The sequence below is a fragment of the Chroicocephalus ridibundus genome, chromosome 16 (assembly GCF_963924245.1).
Source record: "Chroicocephalus ridibundus chromosome 16, bChrRid1.1, whole genome shotgun sequence".
Taxonomy (NCBI): domain Eukaryota; kingdom Metazoa; phylum Chordata; class Aves; order Charadriiformes; family Laridae; genus Chroicocephalus; species Chroicocephalus ridibundus.
In genome coordinates, this window is record NC_086299.1 from 5,925,820 (window position 1) to 5,946,005 (window position 20,186).

General features: G+C 40.4%; 1 protein-coding gene across 2 annotated transcripts in view; it reads left to right on the forward strand.

Moving 5' to 3' along the window:
• The window catches only part of MTOR (mechanistic target of rapamycin kinase), a 66,762-nt gene that overhangs the window by 43,336 nt on the left and 3,240 nt on the right, over positions 1-20,186 (forward strand). For both annotated transcript variants that reach the window (XM_063353708.1, XM_063353709.1), the window contains 22 exons: positions 454-531; positions 938-1,045; positions 3,044-3,169; positions 3,823-3,954; positions 7,424-7,539; positions 8,871-8,988; positions 9,757-9,963; positions 10,559-10,659; positions 10,924-11,020; positions 11,663-11,761; positions 12,331-12,453; positions 13,081-13,263; positions 13,930-14,064; positions 14,351-14,525; positions 14,758-14,893; positions 15,581-15,728; positions 16,439-16,561; positions 17,016-17,098; positions 18,232-18,304; positions 18,736-18,810; positions 19,314-19,449; positions 19,847-19,912. In XM_063353708.1, coding sequence (XP_063209778.1) covers positions 454-531; positions 938-1,045; positions 3,044-3,169; positions 3,823-3,954; positions 7,424-7,539; positions 8,871-8,988; positions 9,757-9,963; positions 10,559-10,659; positions 10,924-11,020; positions 11,663-11,761; positions 12,331-12,453; positions 13,081-13,263; positions 13,930-14,064; positions 14,351-14,525; positions 14,758-14,893; positions 15,581-15,728; positions 16,439-16,561; positions 17,016-17,098; positions 18,232-18,304; positions 18,736-18,810; positions 19,314-19,449; positions 19,847-19,912 — 2,638 coding nt within the window. The remainder of the gene's footprint in view (positions 1-453; positions 532-937; positions 1,046-3,043; positions 3,170-3,822; positions 3,955-7,423; positions 7,540-8,870; positions 8,989-9,756; positions 9,964-10,558; positions 10,660-10,923; positions 11,021-11,662; positions 11,762-12,330; positions 12,454-13,080; positions 13,264-13,929; positions 14,065-14,350; positions 14,526-14,757; positions 14,894-15,580; positions 15,729-16,438; positions 16,562-17,015; positions 17,099-18,231; positions 18,305-18,735; positions 18,811-19,313; positions 19,450-19,846; positions 19,913-20,186) is intronic.

The following is a 20,186-nucleotide window of genomic DNA, read 5'->3' on the forward strand; positions in this document are numbered from 1 at the left end:
AAAATTCATAAAAACCTGATGGGTTATGTAAAACAGTGAAAGCTATCTTCTGTCATTGTATATTATCAAGAGACATTTCTTGAGGCTTTTTTGTAAGCAACTCTCTTGCACTAAAATGTGAACTTCTCTTTTCCTCTATAAATGTTATTAATGATGATCTCTACAATGACGGTAGGATTAGAAATGCTGCAAACTTTGATTTGGTAGAAAGACAAACTTCAGACTATGCAGGTGATAAATGAAGCCCCCTTGACTTCCCCTATACCTGCCCCCGAACACTCTTTTCCTGTCAATTCTTTTTCCTGTCAATTGGTAACATCCTTTCCTGGCTCTTGTTGGAGAACGGGAACAATGCCAGCTTTGTTCATGAGATGGAACAGATGAATAGCAGTTCCAACAGTTGACTCCAGGTAAAACATACCACCTTTACCCCAATATCTTGTTCTATTTCAGTGCATTGACAAAGCCAGAGATCTGCTAGATGCTGAGCTGACTGCCATGGCAGGAGAGAGCTACAGTCGAGCCTATGGGGTAAGTGTCGGATTCACAGCCTTCGTTCTCCTCAGAGAATGCTGCTTCACACTGTCTCTAGAAGTGGCATAAAACTTCTGAGCGGCACTTGAACCAAACATAAGAACAGTGCAGGCGCACAAGCTAAATGACTTTTGTCAGATAAGAAATATAACTTTGTAGGAGCAGCTTTGGGACAAATTAAACAGTGAAGGTGAGATTTCCTCCCCCCCCCCGCCACCTAAAAGAAATCAGAATTGTCATTTAGAAAGCTTGAGTCAGCAGATTGTCTAGATAGCAGTATATAGCAGTCTGTACTTTACCTGTTGGGCAGGATATGTACTTAAGGTTTTGATGCCAAAATTCTGTGCCTTAATTATAGATTTGTGCTGTAGTGATTGGGATGGAATGTGATTGTTTCCTTCAGGCTATGGTATCCTGCCAGATGCTGTCAGAGCTGGAAGAGGTTATCCAGTATAAACTTGTACCAGAACGCCGTGAGATCATCCGCCAGATCTGGTGGGAAAGACTGCAGGTACATCTATGCAAAGATCAAGGATGGAGATGCTGATGTGCTGGCATGAACAGCTTCCTTTCAAGTCAGTGCGATGGCTCAGCAAATCTTTCCATTTCTCTTTCTATCCCAAGAGCATATATGCTTACAGGGCTGCATGCTTTCTGTCTCTTTTGCATTTGTTCTGGTTGTTTGGGGTTTTTTGATTTTTTTTTTTTTTTTTTTTTTTTTTGGTTTGGCTAATGTTGCTTGGGCATCTGCTGGTGTGACACCGCAGTAGTGTGATTTAAGCATTGAAATAGATGTGTACAGAATGGAGATGCTAGTAACATCTCCAAGGCTGCTTATCTCAGTGTTGAATTGCACCTGGAAATACTGGTTTGGATAAGGCTAGTTTGAACTTTTTACCTGGCTGGCTGCATTCTCTCACAGTGCTGGAAAACTGGACAGAGAATCCACATGCTTGTAAAAGATTGTCCTGTTCTTTTTTGACCTCTTACAAGAACATTTGCAGTTGATTAGCCTTGCCCTCTTTAGCAATGTTGCTCCTCCTGTATTTGAAGAGAAATTTTGAAGTTTTTGCCTTTCTTACTCTAAAGAGCAAAAAATGTAAAGCAACTCTGAAGATTTAAATCAGCCAAATATTTTGAGACCATTTCCTTACAGGAGACATCCCTACAGTGAAAGTGAACATCATCAGATGAAGTGGTACATACAGGAATACTGTTTAAAGAGGTGATTCCTTCAAGGGAAGGAGAAGAGGAAATAAAAAAAAAAAAAAAACATAATGAGGGTAAAATGCTCTCATTATACCAAATTTTGATACACTGCCTGGAGGAAGAATTTCTCTCTCTGCAGAGTTCTTCACTGTGACTGCTGTATCTGCCTCCTTTTGAAAGGCTGTTGCTGCTGCATATTTTGTAGCTGTTCGGGAAAATGTGACAAAGCTTTTAGTCTCCCATGTGCATTCCTGTCTGGAAAAGCTCAGGAGCATTCCACTGGGGTGGAGAAACTGAGAGTGACAGGAAATGTAATGTCTGAATACAGTTGTTTATAGCCCTGAGAGCAGTACATACAGTTCTTGCAAATTTTATGGCTGCTTTTTAATAATTGGATGAGGTTTATTAGTGTGTTAGGGAACAAGCTTTGCCTAACTTACCAGTCCTCAATTCTGGGGAAAAAGGAAACGGGAAAGCAGTATACGCTTTGGTGCCAAGGTGGTTGCTGCCATTGGAAATTCTTTTGTTTACCTCAAAACTAAGTCTAAGTCATCTCTGGATTAATACGAACTTCACACCACCACTGTTACCCTGAAGTACTTGGCCGTTACAGCAAGCACCGTGTATTTGGTTGTTACTGTCCCTTCCACAATTCTACCTCTCTTGTAGCATCCTTGAATGTTTGAAATGCAGACTCATCCTGCTCTGTCTCACCATGTTGCTGTGCCTCTCCCTTCAGAGAGACGAGGACCAGACAATGCTTGCACAAGCAGGGTAGCAATTGGAACTGCGCTTTCTGGCAGAATATCAGTTCAGTCATGCCAGCCTCTAAAAGCAACACATGCAAGGAGAAGAAAAAGGGCAATAACAAAAATATCTTTGCAACCACTTGGTTTTGTACCATCTCCATATTGAGATTTGTCACTGTTTAAATCAAAAATAGGCTTTAAAACTAGGTTGAGAAGGGTTGTAAAACTCTTGACTCATTTTGGAATTGCACGAATTCCTTTCCTGATTTTTGTTTGCATTTCTGCTTTAGCTTTTCTCCTTTTTCTGTTAGCGGGTATCATTAGACTGCAAACACTGAGCTGGCTGCAGAGAATGAGTCAAGGACTTAACCTGCTTCACACATTGTAGTGTTAAAGAAATAGCCAGCTAGTTCGTAACGTCGGCCTGCTGTGAATTACGGACACTGAAGTCTCTCCGTCTTGGGAGAAGTCCCTTCAGATTCTGAATTAAGGCTCTGTGGAGTAGATTGGAGATAAAGCGCTAACAAGTTCGTTCTTCCTTTTTCTCTCAGGGCTGTCAGCGAATTGTGGAAGACTGGCAAAGAATATTGATGGTCCGATCTCTTGTTGTGAATCCTCATGAGGACATGAGAACTTGGCTCAAGTATGCCAGCTTGTGCGGCAAGAGTGGGAGACTGGTGAGCATTAGCGAGCTCTGCCCTCTACATCAGATTTTTAGAGGATTGGCTTTGTCATGCTGCTTCCACAGTGAGCATTTCCAAATACTTTCATTGCCCAAGTGGGATGGGCTCTCCTCTGAGGAGAAGACTGGTCAAAAATTGTTGAAATACTAAAATTGTAACTAGCGTAGAGTTCATACTTGGAGCCAAGGTTATTTTTGTGGGACTAGTATTGTACCTGAGAGCCTCAGAGCCAATAACTTGTTGCATGCTATACCTGGAAGTTGTTACACAGCACTGATAATAAAATTAATAGCGCTCTCTGTTAAAGCACTCTTTGTCAAATCTAGAATACGATGTTATCATTGAACGTTACAATCCTATTTCAACATTCACCACAAGATTTATTACCAAAAATACTTGAAATGGAGACTTCACGCTCTCGACTGGCTTCTGAAATGAGACTCTTAATGCTCTGATCCCAATAAAGACATGGGTTTATCATGTGGTATTCTTATGAGTCCAGGGAGTGGTAATAAGGTTGATATGTCTGTGTTTTATCTGGAGGGTCAAAGGTATTTTTTAGTGGTGAGCGATTCTGCAGTCAATATGAAACAGAGGTAAGAGCGAGCTTGTTTTAACCTGCTTTCTCTCTTTGCAACTTTCTCCAGGCTTTGGCCCATAAGACGCTTGTCCTGCTCTTGGGAGTAGATCCATCTCGACAGCTGGATCACCCACTGCCAACTGTACATCCCCAAGTGACTTATGCATACATGAAACACATGTGGAAGAGTGCCCGTAAGGTACAAAAGAACATGCTTCTCTCTAAGTTCCATCGCTCAGGTTTGGTGTGGTGCCATGCACATTAGCTCTTCATAATCCCTACAGAACAAAGTCAAGGCTGCAGGTTTTATTTTTGCTCACCTATGAAAGAGTAACAAATCCCTTTCCTTATTGTTATTCAGAAGATAAGCTTTCGAAATTTTCCGCTAAAACTCTGTAGTGACAGAGAAGGCCTGGCCATAATTTTATTTCCTACATGGAAAGATTATTTTTGCTAAACCAGTATCAGGTACCCAAGGGATGCAGCCAAGATTAATGGTCAATAGTAGCTCTTCTGTCTGCACCAGGATTGTACTGTGCAGGCTTGGTACTTGACTTCTCATGCACTCTTCTGATTGCCAAGTCTCCGCACTGTAGCTATGGTCAGGGTTACATGCTGAAAGAGAGAAATAAGGGGGGTTTATTAGCAGTTTTAGAAAAGTATCCTGAACAGTTTGTACTTAGTTGCTGAGCAGAACTGACTTCTATTAAGGACGTTATTGAAAATTTCTAACTGAAAGGCAGCTGAAAAGTACATAGGGTTTTGTCATGGGAACAGTTTGGCTCCAAAGAGCCTAGGGTGAATGTTTTTGACATTGCAACACGGGGAGAATTTACATAATCAAATCCAATAAGCTCCAGACTGGATAACTTATCTTTTTTTTAATATACATTAAAGCCTCCATTTATCCTCATATTCTGCCACATCTTTTTTATTTTTCCTGTCTTTGAGATTGCCAGCACTGGAGCAGTGCCATTGCTGTGGGAACATTGCCATGACCTAACTATTCTTTATTTGAATTTAAAAACCAGAAGAGGCTGCTGATGAGGTCCTGTTCTATTGGATTTGTGAAATGGTGTAATGGTCTCTTACTTTCTTCAGTAAATGACCCAAGAAGTATATGGGTCTTCTCTGCCTGCCTCTTTGAGTGAAACTGGACTTTTCCATGTTTGATCTGTGGTAAAGAAATAGACAGACAAGGTGCAGGAAACTGGTGCAGTTGTAGAAAGCAGAACGAAAGAAGACACAAAGATGAAGGGGGTGGGGGAAGAGAATATATCTAAAATAAACTGATGCAAGAGTTAAGTGGAGCCCATGAAAACAGGAAAAAAAAAAGTTTTCCTAAAGCAGCGAAGATGAAAAAGAAGAACAGATGTGGTTAAAATCACCTCCTCTTGCTTGTTGAATGATTTCTTATTTTAAAACAGTACCTAAGCTCTGTGCTATGGGGCTTTTTTTTTTCTTCTTCTTTCTAACACATTAAAACTGGGTGTTGTTTACAGTGTTGAGCGAGAAATACTTCACGCGAGGTAGCACTAATCCTAGACCTGCGTGCAAGTCTCAACCCTTTCTCTCAGCACCCTTCTGCTGGAAGGTCTGACTCAAGCATTTTTTGTGGCACTAGGAAAGTAGGTGCTTTCTTTTTAAATTCATGGTTAAAGGTGCAGCTTGGTGTCAGAAGAAGCTGTGTTAGGGTACAATAGAGTTTGTGGTCTGGAGTATGACTTAAGTGTTTGTGTATACCAAGCACTGAAAGTGTTCAGGGAATTCTCCTGGTAGCAGGAGCGTTATGTGGTTGGGTGTATCCTTATGTCCTGTTTTGAGTGACTATCATTAACTAAATAATACCTAGTTAGACCTAGTGATGTATGTAGACCAGACTTTTATGTAACTGTGTGTATTCACTTGATTTGGTATCCTACATAATAAGCTAGTGAGGTGGGCTGGTATGGTAGGAAATGACCACTTCCTCGAGCTGAGGAGCTCAAGGTTGCTTGGTTCAGCTAAAATGTTTTCCTTACCATCATTTAGGCACTTGCCAGATCCTCCAGGAAAAAACTGGCATCTAGATGGAAACCAGCCACCTAGTGCTTGCAGAGCTGCACAACTGTCTTTTCTTAAACAACAGATAAAATGATGGAGAAGCAAGCCCTATTGTATTTCTTCCAACAAGGACCTTTGCCAGCAGCTGCATTCTACAGACATATGCCATAACAAGGCTGCATACAAACTTAGGAATTCAGTTGTTAAAACTGAAAGCAGTAATTTTTCTTTAATAAGTGCTTTGCCTGGCAGTTTATGGTGATCAGTTTTCAATATTAATGGAAACTGAAGGGCAGATTGTTGAGTGTGTCTCGATATGAGAGGAATATATAACTGTTTGGCAATATCTTTTTGTCTATTTTTGACAAAAGTCTGGCATAACAGCATAACTATTTATAAGATTGTTATTCCTACACATCCCCCCCCTGCTTCTAACCCAGTATCTAGGTTACAAGGTGTGGAATGCCCCCCCTTAAAGTTAATAGTGTGATACTTTCTTTTATTTCACCCTGGGCTAATACCCTTTTTCCTGACAGCTGACTTGCGCACGCTGACATTTGAATGGGAAAGATGAGGTGATTCATGTCTCACTCTAAAGTAGCTCATTCCTGTAGATGGAACAGAAGTAAACTGGGCTCTTAATAGCACATTCTGCAGTTTCTGACCTGAAATGACCTTGCAGATTGCAAAAGCTTTACTCTAATTGTTCCAGTGAAGCGTGCATACTTTTTTCTTAAGTCTTGTAATTTCAGTTTTTCTTAACGCATAATTCTTTCCAAGGAATTTCAAAAAGAGTCTTCCCTCAAAATTTGGTAGTGCAAGTTGCTTTAGCACTACTGCCTTATGTAATCTGCTGGCAAAGGAGCAATATACATCTGTACTTCTTAAACAACCTTAGAAGAAGTCTAGACTCAAAGTTTATGTCCCATGATGTGTACTGTAAACCTAGCCAAAGCTGAGGGGTTGAGAGGGAAGATCAGGAAGTTTCAGGCATTGTTTTCTCAAACTGTTTTTTTCAGGCCACAGCATATTCTAGACAGGCTTCTCTGGACCTGTGATCCTGTCTATTATGATACAGATACTGGTCAGATACAGTTTGTAAGCTACAAATGTTTGTTTGATTGTTGGAATTGCTGGACTGTCTTCAATGTGTGTGCTCAATTGCAAACGAGACATCTCTGTATCATTACTAGAATCTCACTCTGCATGAGCAGTAACAGGACGTCCTCTGCTGCTGAAGTTTTCTTCTTGTACTGGTGACCGTGTCACTTTGCCAGAGTTGAGTTCTTGCACATCAGAGCACAATGTTAGCTTATGTTATGGTCAGTCATGCTGTTGACTGTACGTATGACATGAAGGTGTGCCCAGCATCAGAAGGATGCAGTTATTTGTTCCTCAGTGTAGCAATTCAGTGGCCAGATTTCTGAGACATCAAGAGTCTCCAGCCTCTTCATTTATTTGGTGCTACATATATAAACTAATTTTAGAGGGAGGTAAATGGTTTTGAAAGAAAACAAAACTGTATTTTTTGTTTTCGGTGAAAATTTATTTCCACAACGTCTTTCTCTCTTGTGAAGTTGTATTTAACCCCTGTGGTCCTTACTGCAACTGTCATCCAATTACAGATTGACGCGTTCCAGCACATGCAGCACTTCGTGCAGACAATGCAGCAGCAGGCGCAGCATGCGATTGCGACGGAGGACCAGCAGCACAAGCAGGAGCTCCACAAGCTCATGGCACGGTCAGCCCCTGCTCCTCGGACCCCTTTAGCTATACAATGAAACTGATGTCTTTCCTGAGGTTGCAGGGGCTATGCAGATGACACGTTTCAGACAAGGATCATGCTTTGATTAAAAGGAACAGGGGATTTCTCATTTAGCTGGTAGAGACCCATTTGGTATTATTTTCTTATCTGTCATAAAACTGTCAGTAAATGTATTGTGACACATCAGCGTAAACAAGCTTGTTTTTGTCGCAGTATTTTTCCAGGACTGTGTCTCACTGGCAGAAGGCAGAGCTCCCAGCATGGCTATTTCTTTAGTTTTCAGGAGATCCAGTCAGTAGGAAAGAAACACTTCCCACATGCCTGGCACAACTGTGCTTGGCAGCGTGTGCCCTTAACACAACAGCAGTACTTTGGGCAATAGGTGCCTGGCATGTGATGGTCTCATAAAATATTGTTGCATTACAAACACATCCTATAATCTTCATTTTCCTCTGTGGGTCTGGAGGTGCCAGATCTGATTTTTCCAATTTGCAGAAGAAATTGCATAGGGCTTACTACTGAACATTTGCCTTTTTTTTTTTTTTTTTTTTTTAAGGGAGGCATGCACTTAATTTGCTTTTATGAGAATGGGAACTTGATAACAGCATCATCTGATTTAATTTTTTTTTTCAGAGTGACTATCATGGAAGACAAATTAATAATGAGTTGGGCATAATATTTTTCTTGCACAATGCTTTCTGGAAACCTCAAAATGTAGAAAGGACAGCTGTGTAACTGTGCCATTTAAAGCCTACTGAGGGAGCAAAGTATTAAGCTGTGCACAAACCTTCACAGCCCCACCCTGCTGCAGTAAAAATATGTTGTTTTTCCTTTCCTCTGGGAGGGGATGACTTAATGGGGTTCTGGCTTGGGGGAAGAGCGGTTGCTCTGTGTTTCCACTGTTTGTCACAGTGTTCTCTCCAGAAGGCAGTTTGTACGGTGATGAGTATAGCTAGCCAGCATGTATGCTGTCGGCATTTTATCAATGCTGATGAAGTCTTTTGATGCTACTGTTAGCTGCTTTTACATTTATCTCACAATGGGTATAAATGAGGAAAAAAGCTTGACCCTCACCTTCCCCCCTAAAAGTTAAACCATTACCTGGTTTGCTCCACACTTACAAGGAGGATGTAGGTGTTTTGAACCTTATGTGTTAACACGTATGCTCCCGGTCTGCAGGGGAGGCTTACTGAGTGGGGTTAACACGTGATATGTCTTCCCAACTTCAGATAAGAAGTCTGCCTCTTAATCAATCAGGCTTTGCTTTCATTCTATGTTCTGAGGCAATAATCCCTTTGTTTAACCAGGTGTTTCCTGAAACTGGGTGAGTGGCAGCTGAACCTGCAAGGCATCAACGAGAGTACCATCCCCAAAGTCCTGCAATACTACAGCGCTGCAACAGAGCATGATCGCAACTGGTACAAGGTCAGTAAGGAAAAGATTCTGGGCACCATTGCAGAGAGATCAGTAAATCTGATCACATCCCATACTACAGGAAAGGAAGGTGTTCACAGGAAGATCTCCTATAACTATCTACCTTGTTACTGCAAGTAGGATTAAAAAACCATAGAAGGTAGCCCAAGGCAACCGTGAGATTCTTGTTTAGAATTTTATCTGCCAAACGATTGAGTTTCTATTCTTGCCTTTGGGACTTGCTCTCCTGTCGGTTAACACTGAAGGAGAAAGGATAATCTAAATGGAAAAAACTTAACTAGTTCTTAGTCAGTATACTTGAACTAGGAAAGCAGCCTTGTTGCTAATTCTCCAAAGAGCCTTTGATTTCAGGGTTGTGAAATTTCATTTAATATTTGGTGACAGATCTTTTAGGCAGCTATCTCCTGTACGTCTTCCCGTTAAACATTCCCTAGTCCTAACACATTAATCTTACTTTAAAGCTTTGAAAAATTAAGATGTATGTGAATGGAATGTGATTTAATTTTTGCTACAGAGCTCCTTTGCCTTAATATCCAACAGGGAGTTTCTGGCCAAGAACTCACCATGACGTTATTTAAGATAAGACAGTTAAACTACATGCGATGACAGAAAGCAAAGCATTGTGTCGTATGCAGGGTATTATTTAATATTGTTGTCTGTGGACTCAGAAAGGTTGGATTATTGTCCCTAATATTTAGAAAGTACGGGTTGCAGAAATAATTCATCTTCCTTCTGACTTCTGTTCTCTTTTGTTGGCAGGCCTGGCATGCCTGGGCGGTGATGAACTTTGAAGCAGTACTTCACTACAAACATCAAAACCAGGCCAGAGATGAGAAGAAGAAACTACGTCACGCCAGTGGAGCCAGCATCACCAGTGCTAACACCGAGGGCAGCAATAGTGAGAGTGATGCAGAGAGCACAGAGAACAGTCCCATCCCATCTCCAGTGCAGAAAAAAGTCACTGAGGTACCCTTCTTCCCTGCTTGCGTTGAGAGATTGGTACTTGCTGCTTTAGATGCAGGAAGATGTTATGGCAGTATGTTATACAACCTACTGTGTATACCTGGTTTGTGGAAGCTGTCTGTATATATATGCTCTTAGTTTACAGCAAAAGTGAGGAAGTTCAGGTTTAACTCAGTCTTAAGGGAAGAGGACTAAATTAATGCAAATGATCATAAGTTAGCTGTGAACTAAAGCAAAGGCATGGATGGCGATCATAGGTGATACGATGTGCATTAACAACTTCTGCTGCTTAATCCCTTCATGAAAGACTGTGAGGAATCTCTCTTACCAATTATAGGAGGGTTGTAGTTCTTAGGCTGCTTTGCTGTCCATAGTTTTGCCAGTAAACTGAAGTATAAAAACACTTCACAGTATGTTCCCTGTCAGGCTGAAAGACCTATGTGTAGTCAAGCAAAACGTAAATTTCAGGAGCAACGTCTCCTGTGAGGAGTATGAGCAGAAGTCAGCTATAATGTGGATCTTTCCACTTGCTGAGTTTAGGATTCGTGTGGACTGATGTGCTTGTGTAGAACTAATGCAGCATTTTTCATTCCAAAAGGATTTATCCAAGACCCTCTTGATGTACACAGTCCCTGCTGTCCAGGGTTTCTTCCGATCCATATCTCTATCTCGAGGAAACAACCTACAAGACACTCTAAGGTACATAATAAAACACATAGTAAATGAAATCCAGCTGATAAGGGCACGTGGTTTATGATTAGGTAGAACCTGTTTCTGCTCTTTTTTGTTATGGTTAAAATAAATGAATACTTCAGTCCAAGCTAACTTATGTTAGATGGATTAGCCCTTATCCTACTATCTCTAGGTTCTGGGAAGAAGAGTCACTTGTAAATGGGTCTGAATGTATTTGACTGGAATGGGTTTTTTTGTTTCATTCCTAATGAATGTATTTCACTTTTTCAGAGTCCTTACTCTGTGGTTTGACTACGGTCACTGGCCTGATGTGAATGAGGCTTTGGTAGAAGGAGTCAAGGCAATCCAAATAGACACTTGGCTGCAGGTAAGGAACACAAAGAGCTAAGACAAATCTCAGTTCTGGGGGGAGCTTGTGGATTTATTACATAGCATCCAAAATGATCCTTTGCTAAACAATCCTCTGTAGATGACTGAGAGCAGCATGCAGTACAATTTGTAACTGCTTTAACGAGCATCTTGAACATAAACATGAGAAACATTCTTGCGTGCATTTCTGTATTTATATGCAGGTTAGTGCATATGAATGAGAAAATTAAAATTTAAAATTAAAAATTACGTGCATTCAGTGGTGATCAAATATAAAACATCACTGTGCTGCTCTGATGGAATTCAGACAGTCTATTTCAAGTTTGTTTTGTAGAATGACTCTTGTAAATAAATAAAAAATAGGCTTTATTTCTTATTTGAGTGTTACACTTCAAGACACATCTTAACTCTTTCCATAAGAGGATCTTGTAATGGTTGTGCACAGAACACTTGTCATCTCACTGGGCTATTCTGCATTTCTGACGCTGGAACGTGGTGTTATCCTCTGACCGTCTCAAAAACGGGTGGTGGGTCTCTCTGTCTCCTGTAGAGACTGAGGTCTCTAGCAGAGGGCAGAACAGCTTGTGACCTAAACGCATGAGGTGACAGGGATGTTTATTCTACTTATGCTTACCTCTAGGTTATCCCTCAGCTCATTGCAAGAATTGACACCCCTCGACCATTAGTAGGACGTCTCATTCATCAGCTCCTCACAGATATTGGACGGTACCATCCCCAGGTAAGCTTTGGCTTAGAGGAGGCATTTCCGTAGCCTGATAGCCAGTTAAGGCATTTCCTATGTTCCATTTCACCTACCCTAGATACCTGCACTGGAAGTCACAGCAAGTGAGAATAGTGCAGATGGGGACTATTTTGGCTGCTGCTTCTTTCACCTCAGCGCTGTTCACATAAAAATGGAAAGAAGAGGTGGATAAGCCGCACAGCAGGGAAAGTTCTCTCTGTCTAATAGAATACTGGGTAGTGCAAATCACCTTCTTCAGTCTCATTAAGTGACTATTAAGAGGCTACATCACAGATGTTTTATCTGAATTTCTTCCTACGGCGTGGAAAACCACAGAATACTGAAAACAGTTTTTTGTTGATACAGGCTCTCAAAGTCATTCTGCTACTCAATGAATTAGTAAGCTTTTCAGATTGGAAGACTTTGAATAGCAAATTCCTATCGCCTCTTTCCAGAAGCAAGCTCGCTTTCTCTTGTCTAGCCCTAGGGCTGCTATTTATTAATGCTTTGCTAATCTTTCAATTTACATGTGGTTCTAAAATATTATTGGCTGATATCCCTCGTAGGCTTTGATCTATCCTTTGACCGTGGCCTCTAAATCTACAACCACAGCTCGCCACAACGCTGCAAATAAGATCTTGAAAAACATGTGTGAGCACAGTAACACTCTGGTGCAGCAGGCAATGATGGTGAGTACTTACTGTACCATAAAGTGCTTTGTGTTTCAGGAATGGATGTACCACAGGTATAATAACACAAAATGCCTGTTCTTTGTTAATTTTGTTCAAGTACAAAATTAATTTGGTTTTTTTTTTGCATTTGGAGGAAGTTACAGTATTAGTATAATTTCAAGAGAATGCTTTAATTTAAAAAGGACCTTAACATTCAAACATAGGAGTTCTTATGTCTCCTAATAAATAAATTTAGAGAACAAATAAATGAAGAATCATTGTTTTATAAAGAGATATTTTTTGCTTAATGAAAAGTCGAAACAAAACTTACCGAGCATAGCATGGAAAGAGTAATTTAATTCATTTGCTAAATATTTTTATGAATATATGAAAAGTAATGCTTTCAGGCCAAGCTACACAAATATATAGAAAATTTCAAAGGGAACAAATAAGGTGAGACAAGCCTGATTGGCTTCTTGCAGAAGAAAGTGAAACAGAATTGTGGGAGTTCTTGTGGCTCCCTCTAGCTGCCAGCAACAAATATTTTGTAATGATTAGAGAAGAAAGTAGTTTCTCATTTGTAAGTCAGTGTACAGTCATAGTTTTTTCTTTAGGTGTTTAATCTTTTTTCCTGACTTAAAACAGGTGAGCGAAGAGCTAATCCGTGTAGCCATCCTATGGCATGAGATGTGGCATGAAGGGCTGGAAGAAGCATCTCGTCTATACTTTGGAGAAAGGAATGTGAAGGGAATGTTTGAGGTGCTGGAGCCACTTCATGCAATGATGGAGCGTGGGCCTCAGACTTTAAAAGAGACATCCTTCAATCAGGTATCAGCTAATGGCCAAGCGCGTCACCTTCTGCATGACCCCAAAAACAGGCAGGACAGCCACCTGCCCCGGATGTGTTACGAGGACCTTTCTGTTGGGAGTCATTATGTTAGTTGCAGACTTCATTATTCACATTTATCTTCAGATCTGCATTGCTTTTGGTGACTTTAGGGGCCGTGGTAGTACAGATTGCCCTGGAGTCATATATTGGCTGGGTGTCTGATGGGGTCTGGAAAACATACAGCTGCTCTGCAGCTAATTCTTCTAACTCCAGTCTGCTTTGCTTCATGGTAACCACTAGCACAGGCAGTAGAGATGACCCCTCTCAAGCCAGCAAAAGGAATTAATTAGGCTTGTGAGCCTACTGTTAAAGGGTGATTCTGTTCATTCTGTTACTTCCTATCATGAAGTCCGTCTGTGAGCAACATTGTCTAATAGTCTGTTTGTGAGCAATGTTGTCTAATAAACTTAGTGCATGTCTTGGATTCAGGAATTTCTGGATCTTTAATTCTGATATGCTATAAAAACGTGAGATCAAGTATTTGTAATGCCATCTGAAAATAGGCTGTAGTGCTCTGTGTAGGTATTAAGTGGTCTCCACCTGTTCCGCTATAGTCTGTAGAAATGTTTTTTTTTTTCTTCTGTTGTTTTTCACTTCCTCCTTAGGCCTATGGCAGGGACCTAATGGAAGCTCAGGAATGGTGCAGGAAGTACATGAAATCAGGAAACGTCAAAGACCTAACTCAGGCTTGGGACCTATATTACCACGTATTCCGGCGTATCTCAAAGCAGCTGCCTCAGGTAGGGGAGAGGTGCAGTTCTGTTGTGGGTCTTAAAGTGCAAGTTGTTAATACCCATCTTTGTTTCATGTTTTCTGATTATTCAAAACATTCAAATTCAATATTCTGGAAATACTTGCGTATGATTTGATGCAAGTTTGCTGCTCATGTAGCACTTGCTGCAAGCATCTGCAGTATTGACAACTGACTGAACTGTTCTAGATCCTTCGACGGCATGAACTCTTCAGATGTTTCAGTCAGATTTAACTGAAATACTGAAGGGGTTGTATTTCTTTTGGTTTTGGTAGCTCACTTCTTTGGAACTACAGTACGTGTCACCAAAACTCTTAATGTGCCGGGACCTGGAATTAGCAGTGCCAGGAACGTATGATCCCAACCAGCCCATCATCCGCATTCAGTCTATTGCACCCTCACTGCAGGTCATCACCTCCAAGCAGCGGCCCAGGAAGTTAACGTTAATGGGTAAGAGAGAGCAGTTTTCACTTAGCTATTCTAGTATCTAAACAGTTGTTGCTTTTAGGTCAAACTGCATATTTACCAGGTAAAACCTCTCCAACGTTTCCTTTCAAGTGAGGTATTTCTTAGTGGTCAAATCAGCCTGACTGCCAGACTTTTCAGTTCATGGGTGCATGTGTACTTACTCTTGTCTGTCTGTTCAGCAAGAGTGAACCTTTGTGCATTAATTCTTTTGCAGGAAGCAATGGGCATGAGTTTGTGTTCCTTCTGAAAGGTCATGAAGACCTTCGCCAAGATGAGAGAGTGATGCAACTTTTTGGGTTGGTCAACACTCTGCTAGCAAATGACCCAACTTCTCTTCGTAAAAACCTCAGGTACGTGCTGTGGATGATCACTGAATGTGCTTATGCACAAGTGACACCCTACGTAGGTGCAGTTTCCAAGCAACCCTTGGCACAGCCAGCTGGTTTGTGAGGAAATGGCAAATCTTGGTACTAAGATAATTTAAAAAAAAAAAAGAGAGAAAGAAAATAAATAATCATAGAATTTAAACTTGGAGGAAACGTATCCTGAGGGGCCTGTTTGTTTTATTTGATGAAAGTCCCATCTCATAAATAGTTATGGTCTTTGAGGCAACCCCTACTTCAAGATAGCTTGAGCTCTGCCTTAGGAACCTGAGAACAGGGGGTTTTGTCAGGGATTTTTTTATTATAGTCGGTAAATAGCTTGGTGAATAGTCACTGACTGCAGTTCTGTACAGTGTCTTTCAAGCATGAACATATCAAATGTCATGTGCAAATAATAGATCATGGTGGGTGACATAACATGTACCTTCTAAAAGCAGTCTTTCCGTGAAACCCACGTAAGCTTTGAGGATGTCTGTAGATTATCTGGCAGAATCTACACAAATGGATGTTTCAGGCCTGTTTGAAAAGAGGAGAAGCAGGGCAACTACTCAAGAGACAAGTTGGATCAGAATCAGATTAGTAGTAGTTGTTTTAAGCATCTTGAAATGTAATAATTCACAACATACAACTCTGATTCTCAATTTTCTCCTGTAGCATCCAGAGATATGCTGTTATTCCACTGTCTACAAACTCAGGCTTGATCGGTTGGGTCCCCCACTGTGACACACTGCATGCACTTATCCGAGACTACAGAGAGAAGAAAAAGATCCTGCTCAACATTGAACATCGCATCATGCTGAGGGTAAAAGGGCAAAGCTGGCAGAGGTTTTGGTGCTTCTTTTAGGACTTCAGTGTCTTAATGAAAAATAATGGTGTGCAGCCTGTTCTTCCTTTGCTTGTTTTCTGGTTGTTACTGGTACAAGTAATAAATGCAAAAATGTCAGATAAGAGTTATAAAATGCTACCAGAGGTAAAATTGGACATAGGCTTATTTGTTTCTCCTTTCCTGTTTTAGCAGTGACCACAAGTTGTTACTATCTGGTGACTAAAATGTGTTTGGAATTTTGCATGGCTATGATGTGCCTTATACAAGGTGCCATGCTGCTGGCGGCATTTACAAACATTGTGTCTAAGCAACAGGGCCAAAATTAGACAGATTGGACAAACCAAACATTACTGGAAAAGTTGGAATTGCCTGCCAAAAAGGAAAGCATGTGCTAACCCAGACGACTTATTTGGATAATGTTTCTTGAAACATATTTACTTTTGCAATATTTTAATTAAATATGGACTTCGTGGATGCTAAATCATTTGCTATCCTATTTAAAATGAATTCTTCACTGTTGGGTAGTCGTCTCGCTGTGTTTGGGACCATACTGGTCAGTCTACAAATAATTTAATATCAAGTTTATATTGAAATTATTTGTGATTACTGTGTTTCTCATAGTAGAACTAGGGATTACTGGAGGTGGGGGTTTTTTTAAGTGCCTGAGTGTCATTTCTCAATTATAGATGGCTCCAGATTATGACCATCTGACTCTGATGCAGAAAGTAGAAGTATTTGAACATGCTGTCAATAACACAGCTGGTGATGACCTTGCCAAACTACTGTGGTTGAAAAGCCCAAGCTCGGAGGTGAGTTCAGCACATGTAATGGCTTGTGTTTGGCCGTCAGCATAACGTGGAGTTACCTCCTCTGCAGAATGAGTGAGAGATGGTGTTTATTCATCATAAACTCTAGATGAATCACTGCAGAACATGTATACACACATGTGTATCCCCTCACAAGGGGCCTTATAAGGCTCAGATCTCCGTGGCTGCCAGAGTGCAGCCCAAAGCACAAGGCTAGAGACTCCATATACTGTGCATGAGGAGAGAAAAGGAGGAACTTCACAATATATTTTCTTAGTGGCTTAGACATCTAATTCAAGGATGTTTGAACACCCTCGGGTTTAGGGAGTGTATTGAACCTAAGCGTATCACAGTTTCGCTTTGTGCAAAATGCAAGTAGTTAATGTATAAATTTAAAATAGAAGATGAAACATGCAACATGCCTGCCTGGCGTTTTCTATTTTGTCTCCACTTGTAGGTGTGGTTTGACAGAAGAACAAACTACACTCGTTCACTAGCTGTCATGTCAATGGTTGGGTACATTTTGGGCCTTGGGGACAGGTAAGTCAAACTGTAAAGGTTTCTTTTAAATAAAAGCACAGGCTGTGTAGGCCTATCAGTTAATTCCTTGGATCCGTTACATAAAGATGTTATGATAACATCTTTCATTGTGGTTATTGCTGAGTTGTAACGATACCATCTTTCAGGATGTAATTGTGCTGCCATTATTTTCAGCGCTGCAGGCATGAGAAGTAGGGCTTCTGTATCTGGAGTACAAGTAAGAGTTTCTTCCATTTTGAGAGGAATACACACATCACACACCACAAGTTCTAATTTTGTCCTTTCATTTTACTCACAGAATGGGAAATCTTTCTTCATTCATTCTATGAAACAGAAATATTGTTGACTTTTGCCACCAGTCTGTGTGCTTGTGTGTGCAATGCAGCTGTATTCTGGAGGAAGATGTACAATCCAAATGGCTTGGGCAAATAATAAAAAAAAAAAAAGATAAAATGAAAAGATGTTTGATTTAGTATACGGCTTACTGTCAAAAGGGGACATCATAACTTCCAAAATACTTTTGAAGACAATATATTTTAGATTTAAGGCGTGTAATGCAAAACCAGCTAAACACTCAAATGTTTTTGTAACAAAAGCTTTTATTCCCAAACTTAAAGGTCTTTATGTTGAAATTACAAACCTCTGGAACTTTAATTTAAACAAAATTGGAGCAGGTCAGCATGAATAGCAGCCCTGTGGTTTTCCTAGTCTGGATTGATTCTCTTCTTTTGGTGGTAATCCAATTTGCATTACTTCACCTCTAGCATAATTCATTACACTTTTCTATATTGAAAAAATGAAAAAGCATAAAACAAGTAGAAAAATGTATCCTAACTGAAAAAGAAGTGTTCCTATCCAAGAAATGTAGTGATGGTTCTGGTCCAATAGGCTTTTTATCTTCCAAGGTGAGATCTCGAACTCTTGAGAGGTAATTACAAAAATAATGTGATAGATGCACTGTCAGGAAACTATTTGTTTCATCCTGAGATTGAAGATCTCAGGCAAGCCAGCTGTCACTGGCTGTTCTTCTTCATGAAGATAAATATCATTTCAGACTCGAGCTGCTGTGATTTACTTTGGCTGTTTATAATGGTCTGTCACCCTGTTTTTTTTCTCCTACTGCTTCATCCAAGACACCCCTCCAATCTGATGTTAGACAGACTGAGTGGAAAGATCCTGCATATCGACTTTGGGGACTGTTTTGAGGTAAGTCTTTGAATTTCGCTCTCTTTTGGGCTTCACTTTACCTCCAGGCAAGGTGAAAATAATAGACACGCTATCTCAGAGGCATGTCTTGGGGATTAGGTGACCACTGAAACAAGCAAAGAAGTGCTACCATCGCTTTTCCATAAAATTTCTTGGAGCAATTTAAGCTGCTGATAGGCAGTCTGTGTTACTTGACACTAGCAGCTGGGCACATGCTTGAGCTTTCCTTCTGTTATCAAGTTAATTATCTAGCTTCTCCCAAAACTTTGTGGAAACTGAGGAACCTAAAGCTGGGACTTTATTTCCTATTTGGAGCACAGCCTTCAAGATTGTAACAAAAACCCCTCAATACTTATTAACTCTTAAATAATGAGTTAGGTGAGGAATAAGTTAGCTATTAATTTACTAATTCTTCATCATCATGTGTTTAGGTTGCAATGACAAGAGAAAAGTTCCCGGAGAAGATTCCATTCAGGTTAACGAGGATGCTGACAAACGCTATGGAGGTAAGCAACCCCTCTTTAATATGAAGGGGATTGTTCCTAGGCAAAATGGTACCCATTTCTCAGTTTTTCCTGTATTTTCTATTGTGGCTAAGTCTCTCTACTCCTGTAAGAACCAGAGGTGTTAATATTTCAGCTACGTTTTCTTTAAATTAAAATATTTCCTGTGATTTTTACAATAGATTACAGTAGAAAGCAACTTTTTAAGTAATGCAGAAAAAATCCTGAAATCCCTCCAATTTCTTAGGCTTTCCTTAGTTTCCTCATTTCATAAAAGCTGTTTGCATCAACCAGGTATGTCCAATGGCACGGTACTTCACAAAGATATCTTAGTGGCAGAAGAGAGGTTCTTAGTTTGTAATGAACGTCTGTCTCATTCTCTTAATGCCCAAAGCGTAGTGAATTCCAGTTCAGAGCGGAAGCCACTTCCTACGCCCTGAATGTTGGGTTTGGAGTCGCACGGTGAATGAAGCAGCACGGTTGATTCATTTCTTTCTCTTCTGAAGGTGACGGGCCTCGATGGCAATTACAGAATCACCTGTCACACAGTGATGGAAGTCCTGCGCGAACATAAGGACAGTGTCATGGCTGTGCTTGAAGCCTTTGTGTATGATCCATTATTGAATTGGCGGCTGATGGACAGTAAGTGATTCTGATAAAACAGTGACAGCAAGAGAATAATCAGTCTGATTTCATACAAGAAATCTGGAAGCCTGAAATCCAGTGCCTGTTTGAAGACAATCTGATGAAATTGTTGGTTTGCATGTGCTCTTTCTGTGTGCACGCAGTTTTAAGGACTGTAATTTGAAATTACCACAGTGGTTAAAACTCTTTTGCCCTTAAACACAGACACCAAAGAAAGCTACAAGCAAAATTGTTTGGGTTATTTTTGTATTAGTTGTCATCAGGCAACTAAAAGCTGTTTTCAGGTGACATAAAATATGGAGAAAGGCTGTCAAATCTGTATTGTTTGAGGACAAATTTGCTATGAAATGCTGAAACTCCAATTCATACTTTTCACCTCCTTGTTTTCTTGCAGCAAATACGAAGGGCAATAAGCGCTCGCGAACAAGAACGGACTCCTACTCAGCTAGTCAGTCCGTAGGTGAGTAGAAAAGCTGGTGTATGTCGTGAATGTTTGGAGCAGGTTTTTTTTAGTGGTGCACAAGATTGAGTAAATATTTTCAGTCTCTTCCCAAAGGTAGACAGATAAACAGCTTATTATCAGTAGCTTTAGGACTGCAAGTGGTGAGTTCAGTACTTTGGCTCAAAAAGCAGATGCTCCTTTACAGTTACATTAACACGCTTCTGGAGCACATAGGAGCTGATGTAATCCAAGATATAATTGATATGTGATAATTATTTACTTAGCTACCAAA